The 9171-nt window shown below is 40.7% G+C and overlaps 1 protein-coding gene across 1 annotated transcript; it reads left to right on the top strand.

Moving 5' to 3' along the window:
• The first annotated feature begins 376 nt into the window (after positions 1 to 376).
• LOC140237941 (prolyl-tRNA synthetase associated domain-containing protein 1-like) lies at positions 377 to 6572 on the top strand. The gene is made up of 2 exons (XM_072317871.1): positions 377 to 634; positions 5994 to 6572. The coding sequence occupies exons 1-2, from the start codon at positions 527 to 529 to the stop codon at positions 6429 to 6431; spliced, it is 546 nt and encodes a 181-aa protein (XP_072173972.1). The 5' UTR covers positions 377 to 526; the 3' UTR covers positions 6432 to 6572.
• Positions 6573 to 9171: the final 2599 nt, after the last annotated feature.

The raw sequence follows: 9171 nt of genomic DNA, 5'->3' as shown, positions 1-9171 counted from the left end.
CTCCATGCTCCTATGTTCCTAGCGCGGATCTCTGGTAAAAACTTTATACATGTAGTACCAAAGATCCTACACAACTGGGATCTTTGGTAGAAAAAAAAAAAAAAATTATGTGTACTGCTAACCGTGCTCTCCCGATCTTTATCAACACGCTCTGCCTTTCATAGATTGCTGCCCCCAACGTCCATTGGTAGCAATGTTTTCACGAAAACCAAATGGCACGCACACACGTGTCTGTTGTCCACAGGACGGCTGACTTCTCGCCGCGCCGAGCTAGCGCCTCCGATCCATTGGCATTAGACCATAAATGATCTACCATTGTGGTAAATATATAAACTGCATGTGGACGTAAAAAAAAAAAGTCGAGATCATAAGCATGCAGTAGTCCTACCTCTCCAAAATTACACCCGTTTCATGAGTACTCTACTCTTGCGTATAACGTTAGTCAAGTTCATTGGTTCTGGGCGGGGTCGTCGGCTGGGAGTACCAGGCACTACCAGTATCGGTCCACACAACATTCAAGAGCAAAATGGCAACAGAGGAGCCACCTTCGACCACAAATCACTGTGGTAGGCAAGAATTACTGGCCGAGTTCGACAGGCTCGGAATCACCCACGAAACTGTGGAACATCCAGAGGTGTGTTTCATTGTTGAATGTTGTATGTTATTAGTAGCCTATTCAACAAGGCACTCGGCTAGGTTTGCCGCGGCCGTATTATATACAGTACTGTAGTCTGACAATTAGTGACATGACAACACTATTTTGAAAGAGACTGTGATCTGTAACTGTGTAACGTTACCTGATGCAGTTCTGGTTGAGATGAGGATTTAGCTTTTAACGTTTTGTGAGATATTCAGAAACCACTCTTATGAGATTTCAAAGAGCATGCAATTCTAAGGGGGATCAAAAGTTTATGCTGTAGGCCTATGGCTTTGATCAGCTGTTGATGAAAATCAGTTTTAAATGAATAAAATGGCCGAGATATCAAAAAAAGGTGAAACGAAGAGATCCTATAGTATAGATCTATAGGCCTATAATAAAACTCGGGTTAAAGTCGTGGCCTTTCGCCTTGATTATTATTATCACATTTTTTGATATCTCGGCCATTTGAAAACCGATTTTCATCAAATAAACATTGAATCCTTTTTAAAATTACATGTTTTTTCATATTTCATAAGAGCCAAAGGTTTCTCATTATCTCACTTAGGAATGTTATGAACCTGAATCCTCACCTCAGTACTGTACAGTCCCTTCAAATGTTAACACTAAATCATAGTTGACAATGAAACCTTGTCATCATATGTTGATCTGATGTTCATTAATATGATTTATTACAGCCGACTTGAATGTTATGTGAAAATTTATGAAATTACGATTTAAACTCGTCACCTGACACCGGAGTCATAATACTTTTTGATGTTGCCAAGCCTTTGGCAAGAAGGTGACACAAATACAACATTTCCGGTAAACAGTTTTGGGTGAAAATGAGACAAATACACCTTGATGGTAATTATTCAGTCATGGTTTTTGTCATTCAGTGAGTACTACCACTTTGAACTCATCTGGCTCTTACTTGGACACCTTGCTTGATTGTTGACATCTCACACTTATTTTACCCCACCCCCCCCCCCCCCAACAAAAAAGTCTGTTGTTCTGGAAGACTGCAATACTACAAGGTCAGGTCAGGTCAACCCTTTACGCCCCCTGGCGTGTAGGGCAGCGACGAAGGCTCTCCACCCGTCTCTGTTGCTGGCCATCCTCTGTAGAGAAGCCCAGGACTGTCTGTAATCTGACATTTCTCCTTCTACTGTTCTTCTCCACGTCTGCTTGGGCCTACCACATCTTCTTTTCCCTTCAGGTGTCCAACGAAGAGCCACTCTGGGGATGGAGCTTGCGTCCATTCTTAAGACATGTCCAATCCATCTCCATCTCTTCCTGGTGATTAGAGTCTCCAGGTCCTCAGTGCGGCATTGTAAGAAGAGGTAGCAGTTGGATATCTTGTTGGGCCAATAAATGCGCAGGATTCTACGCAGACATGTGGTGTGGAATGCTGATAGCTTGGCAGCATCGCATCTGGTCATTCGCCAGCATTCAGATCCGTACATAAGGGTTGACAGCACGCAGCTATTGTACAATTTCATTTTGGTTTTCAAGGTGTACTGCTGTGATTTCCAGATACTGTTCATACTTCTCATAACATTTCTTGCCTTGTTCAGTCTGTTCCTGATGTCAGTTTCTGCTCCACCATCCTTTCGTACTATGCTGCCCAGGTATGTGAACTGCTCTGTTCTGGGAAGGTTGACACCATAGACCTTGACTGGAGTGGGGTTGTCACTATTAAGAATCATTGTTTCTGTTTTCCTTTGGTTCACTTTCAGTCCCACCTGTCCTCCAAATGTAGACAGACGGTTAGTCTTCTCTTGGATGTGACTATGCGAATGTGACAACAGAGCCAGATCATCTGCAAAATCCAGGTCATCCAACCATGGAGAAGAGAGTCCAGCGGATTCCTTTCTGCGATCCCTCCATTGTACGTCGAGTCAATGACCAAGTTAAACAAAATGGCAGACATAACGCATCCCTGCCGAACACCCGTTTCCACCTTAAAGTAAAGGTCGCTATTTCCAACAGTGCAGGAAAAATTTTTGTAGAAACTTTTGATGAGTTGCACAATTTTTGTTGGAATTCCATAATGTCGTAATATTTGCCAAAGACTGTCTCTATGAATGCTGTCAAATGCTTTTTCAAAGTCAATGAAGTTAACATACAGTGTTTGTTGCCATTCTGTGCACTGTTCGATGATGTTTTTCTCAATGTGAAGATCTGATCTATGCAACCCCTGTTTTTTCTGAACCCTGCTTGTTCTGGCCTAAGAGCTCCATCTACAGCATCTGATATACGTTGTACAATAATCTTGGCCAGAATTTTACTACACACTGGGAGGAGAGTTATCCCTCGCCAATTGTTGCAGTCGTTTAGTGCACCTTTCTTGGGTATTTTGACAATGATGCCTTTTGTCCAGTCTTTTGGCACTTGTTCTTCTTCCCAAATAACATCAAAGAGAGATTTCAGAAGGGTTGCTGTCACCTGTGGGTCAACCTTGAACAGTTCAGCACTCAAACCATCTCCAGGGGCTTTATTATTCTTCAGTGTCTTAATAGCTGCAATAATTTCTTCTCTACTTGGGGGTTCAATACTGATGTCCAAATCATTCTCTGCTGTTTCTATAATTGGTGTCTCTTCAGGTGTAGCTCTATTAAGTAATTCTTTGAAGTGTTCCGTCCATCTTTCTTCTATTTGTCTTTCTGTAGTGAGGATCTTACCCTGTTTGTCTTTAACTGGTCCACTTCCATAAGTTCGGAGCTTACCACAAATCCGCTTTGTAATCTTATAGAGCTCTCCCTGTTCCCCTTTCTGCGCTGCAGTTTCTGCTTCTGAAGCCAGGTTATCCAAGTATTCCCTTTTATCCTTCCTGACCAGTCTTTTCACTTTCCTGTGTACTTCTTTGTAATCCTGCTGACATTTTTCCTTCAGCCGAATTGATTTGGCATCCATCATTTTCTTTTTCTTGCTTCTTCTCTCTTTCATCGCTGTCCATGTCTCTTCTTGTACCCACTGTTTTCTCTTGTTCTCCCGCCTGTATCCAATGCATGTCCTACTACTCTCAAAAAACACAGTCTCAACTTCTTTCCACGCTGTATCAGTATTTCCTGTGTTGGCTTCTTCAACTTCTAAGTCTTGTAATGCTTGAAATCTGTTTCTCAGTTCTAATGTGAAGGCTGATTTCACTTTTGGATCTCTTAATCTGTCAGTGTCAAAATGTCTCCTTGGAGTTTGCTGTCTTTCTGCTCTCTTGAGCTTCAGCTTGATATCTGCTACACTGGAAACTCGATATAACGAGATGGTCGGGACCGAGTCATTTTCCTCGTTATAGCCGATATCTCGTTATATCAGTAGGTATAAAAGAAAGCATAACATAAAGACATTAATTTGCACACGTGGGACTACCCATCATCTTTCAATCAATACTGATAACTTGGTAATGTGTGTGAGGTAATTACTCACCTTTATGGGTAAGAAGATGCTTTTTCGCCAATGAAATCCGAGATCAAGAATGCTTTTCTTATTAATTGTAGATGTTTGAATTTGTAAATCTAGCTTGCGATTGTGTGAAGATCGTCTGTGGATTGGTATGTGGACATGGTATGGGTGTGTGTTGTGTGTGGAAAGCTTGAATATGGTCTGCACAATGCTGTGTGTGTGTGACACATTCTGTATACATTATGACTGTGTGTGTGTGTGTGTGTGTGTGAAGATGGGGAATTCCCTACGTAGAAAGCCAATCATAGCATCAGATTGCCTCACACCTGCTAAACGTCGTGATGATGTCATGTATACGGCCGTCCCACCACATTTTCTGCATGTATCAGCTCTATGCGCGCACACACACACATACATGTACAACATGCGGTGCTAGCTGTAGAATGAACTGAAGAAAATATGTGTGTACAAGACAGTTTTTGGCGCATCAAGCTTTACAATCTCGGAAGATGATAGCACAGGCGAAGTAAAGCTTTACCAAAGACATTTTGCTTTACCTCGTTATAACAGGTTTGATTGGCTATGTTTTTCTTTGTTTGGAAGTCACAAAATTTATCTCGTTATAGCAGTTATTTCGTTATAGCCGATCTCGCTATAAGAGTAGCATTTTACATAGACTTGTGTGGAAGGAAATTTGGGACCGGGAAAATTTCCTCGTAATAACCGATATCTCGTTATAGCAGTGTTCGTTATACCGAGTTTCCACTGTACAACAAGTTGATGATCACTGCCAACATCAGCTCCTCTCCTAACTCTCACATCCTGTAGGGATCTTCTCCGTGTGCCATTGATGAGCAGGTGGTCAATTTGGTTCTTATCCCTTCTGTTAGGAGAATACCAAGATAGCTTATGAATTTCCTTGTGGGCAAAGAGTGTTCCTCCAATGACCAGATTGTTCAGAGCGCAGAAGTTTGCCAGTCTCTCCCCATTTTCGTTCTTTATTCCACATCCATGTGTCCCCATTTCTCTCGCGTAATAGGTGTTGTCATTTCCCACTTTCGCATTCATGTCTCCCATCACAATGATCAGGTCATGGCGTGGAACAGTTTCCAGTTCTCTTTGAAGAGTGTCGTAAAAGATGTTCTTATCTTCCTCATCTGCATTATTAGTTGGTGCATAACATTGAATAAGTGATAAATTGACCTGCTTACCCCTCAGTCGAACTTTCATCATTCTACTGCTAATTGGCTTCCACTCTAAGAGGCATTTGTCAACCCCCTTTTTTAGAATCACCGCCACTCCTTCATGATGTCGTCCATCTTCCCTCCCGGAGTAAAATACCGTCTCTCCGGTTGTAGTCTTCATTTTGCCACTTTTCGTCCACCTGCTTTCACTGATTCCTAGGATGTGTAAGTCATACCTTTGCATTTCTGAAACAACTTGAGCTAGTCTGCCAGTGTCATACATAGTTTGTACATTCCAAAATCCTACCTTCATCTTCACTTTGGCTGTGTTTAGTGCTTCCTTGGTCATGCCAGTAGCTTCCTCACGGCTTTCACTACTGCCAGTCATACAAGTCCCAGACTGGAACTCAGGGGCACTCGGGGGCACTCAGGGGCACTCAGGGGCAATACTACAAGATGTCACTTTACTTGTGTCTTGAACAGCCTTCCTGCCAAACAGCTTTTTAGTCTCTTGCTCTACCATACTCTCCTAGAATATGAAGCAGTACAGTGGCCTCCCGTTATGATGAAGTCCAAGGGACCGGCAATTTTCTTTCGTTATATCGAAATTTGGTTATAACCGAATGAATACACAATCAAAATACATAGAGTTGATTATGTTGTGGCCCTAAATTTTACTTCTTTGTAACCGGAATTTCGATACACGAGTGTGTTATAACGGGAGTGCACTGTACCAAAATCATTTTCCATTTTGTTGTCATCCAACCTAGGTGTTTACTGTGGAGGCTATGATGCCACATCTCAAAGACCTAACGGGAATGGTTTGCAAGAACCTTTTTCTACGAGACAAGAAGAAAAAACTTTGGCTCCTCACCGCCCTCCATGACCGACAAGTCACCATCGGCACCGTTGGCAAGAAGGTCGGCGCTCCAAACCTTCGATTTGCCGACGAGTCGATTCTTCTTGAGAAGCTGGGTGTGAGGCAGGGTTGCGTTACTCCGTTTGCACTCATCAACGACAAAGCCGGGGATGTGAGGTTTCTGCTGGATTCGGAGATTGCCAAGGGAGGGGATGTTAAGGTGTATGCTCACCCATTAGTAAACTCTGCTTCCACAGCCGTGTCTTCGGAAGACTTCATGAAGTTTGTTCGAGCAACAGGACACGAACCAATTCTCGTGGACTTCAGTGAGATGGACAGTGCATCTTGATTCCGTCTATCATCCAAATCATCCTCTACTGGGCTTTTAACTTTTTCATTGTAATGTTGCTTTTTCTAGCTAGTGACATTAAAGGACAAGTTCGCCTTCATATAAAAATGTGGATTGAGTGGATGCAGCAATATTGGTAGATCATATTAAAGTTTGAGGAAAATCAGACATTCCGTTCAAAAGTTAGGAATTTGTAAAGTTTCTGTGCAGTCACTGCTAGATGAGAAGACTACTACAGTTTGTGATGTCACATGCGTAGAACGACATATATGTAGAGAATTCCACAAAATAATTCATTTTTCAAAAAAAAAGTACATATTCCCTCGCCTTGTTACTGACATATGTAAAGGGTAATGTTATTTTTCCTGCCTTCTGAAAGAGGCAAGTAAAGTGCTCATATATTATGCGAGGAAAGTGAAAATATGTTGAATTTTCTTTATATTTTCTTTATATCATTCTATGCATGTGACATTACAAGCTGTAGTAGTCTTTTTATCCAGCAGTGGTGGCACTGAAACTTTTAAAATTCATAACTTTTGAAAGGATTGTCCGATTTTCCTCAAACTTTCACTGATGTGTTCTGTTAATGTTGCTGCATTCTCACAATTGACTATGTATATGAAGGTGAACTTGTCCTTTAATAACCTTTCTTGATTCACCTTCTTCCACCCCCCTTCCGAATTCCCCTTTCCCCCGGTAGATATTGACTTACACATTTAGTGTGTAAACAGTGTTAGTCAGTCCTCTCCAATGGCAGAAGAATGACATTTTTAAGCACTCTAATGCCTACTTCTGAAAAACTCCAGTGTTTTCTGTAAAATGGCAGAAATTTACATTGTTGAAAGTCCAGTGATTCAAATCACTGCATGAAATACTAATAGGCACAGATGTTACTTGAGTAGTCGAAGTCAATTTGTATGTATATTTTTAAACACATCAGTAATTGGCAACCTAAATTAGAATTGGCAACCCAAATTAGAATAACTGGGTTTTGTGTGTGTTTGTGTTTAAACTCTGCTGCTTCTCACACGACATTCCCATGTGCTTGAATGCAAACCCAAAAAACAAAACAAAAAAAAATGCTGCTCTTCACATCTCCAAGATTAATACATTTTTAGTGCTGTGAATGTAAAAAAAAAAATTGAATAATTATATCCACTTTGAATTTGAGTAGAAGCATGTACTGTAAAAGCTGTTAATTGCACAAAATCAGCATTGGGCTGCAAATTTAGCAACATGCTAAAATATGGCCACATGCTGGAGTATGTAGTGTCTTTGTGCATTAACGATAGCTTCAGTGTCAAATTGCAAAAGCAACATCTCGCGAAAATGTCTGTGACCTCATTTGCAAAAATATCTGTACGTGAAAATGACAGCTTTTGATAAAGTAAATGATTAATTGCAAACAACATTGGTAGTTGTGACACTAAATGCACGAAAATTAAAGGAGTCTCACAACAAAGATAAATTTTTGACAATCTGCGCAGTGACATGATATGAGATCTCTCACTGATATTACGCAACTTTGTATACATCTTAATCTGATCATGCTCGTGGTTTCAGTGCAGCTGTGGAGCTGTTGTGATCTTCCTTGATAGATGAAGCCATTTCTCATATACAGCTGTATAACTATAGTTATATAATAGCATATTACATGTATGTGGGTGGCACACTAGGTTATCTATGGTAGCTTTAATGGATCAATATGTAACCTGAATAACCCAGAAGATCTCTTCCAGTTTGCATTCCAACTTTGACACTTGAATGTAGAATATTACTGATATCTAAAATCACTGTACTTCATTGGTGTTCAAAATGTATTATGAACTTTAAATCATAGAGATCATGTTGCCTTCTAGAATTAGAAATTACAACGGTGTAAGCATTTGTGTTCAGGGAAAAATCCTTCAGGCCTCTGACAATCTTTAGATGCACTACATGTATTAATAAGATGCATTGAAAAACTGAGAGAAAATAATTATGTGCTTGTTTTAGAAACAATGTGATATTGTAAGATATGTTTATTGACATTGTGCAAACAGGGTGTGTTCTTTTAAGTTTTAGCAGTACCAGTTATTTGGATGAACAGATCAGTAAAGATGCAAATATAGGCAGGAACTCTATACATGTACAGCATTTATGGCATCACCAAATGGTGATACATAACCAGTTGTGTTTGCACTGTAATGCAGGTATTGCATGAGGGCGCCAAACAAGAAGGTTGCAGAGTTTTCTGGGTTCTGTAAACCTGCTTGCCCTGTAGTCTGGACAAACTGTCACCCACTGTCGGGCAGGTGATATAAACGGGTACTTATCTGTTTAAGTATCCCTGGGCCCTTGCCCCATGCCAATTCAGGCAAGTGGAAAAAATGTTGTGGTTGTGTGTGTGTGTGAGTGTGTGTGTGTGTGTGTGTGTGTGTGTGTGTGTGTTTATGCCCCATCCATGATTTGAACATTCTATTACATAGTGTACATTCACAAGATGAAACAGAGCAGCCTTATGCAATTACTGCATGGTACATGTATCAAATGATGCATTCCGAGTGCATGTAAGCAGGGAGGTGACCTCCCTGATATAAGCCAGGATATGTGTGATTTTTATGTTTTATATGTTGTGTGATTACTTGTATTACAATGAGACTATGGTAAACTTCAAAGTCTGCATGTCATAGCCCTCTGTCTCTCTCTTCTGTATATTGCTGTTTGGATTGATTGTGATCATATCTTCTCTTTTCCACAT

Source organism: Diadema setosum, chromosome 14 (genome assembly GCF_964275005.1).
Source record: "Diadema setosum chromosome 14, eeDiaSeto1, whole genome shotgun sequence".
Classification (NCBI taxonomy): domain Eukaryota; kingdom Metazoa; phylum Echinodermata; class Echinoidea; order Diadematoida; family Diadematidae; genus Diadema; species Diadema setosum.
The sequence above is the reverse complement of the archived record's forward strand: the minus strand, read 5'-3'. Positions and strand labels throughout refer to the sequence as shown.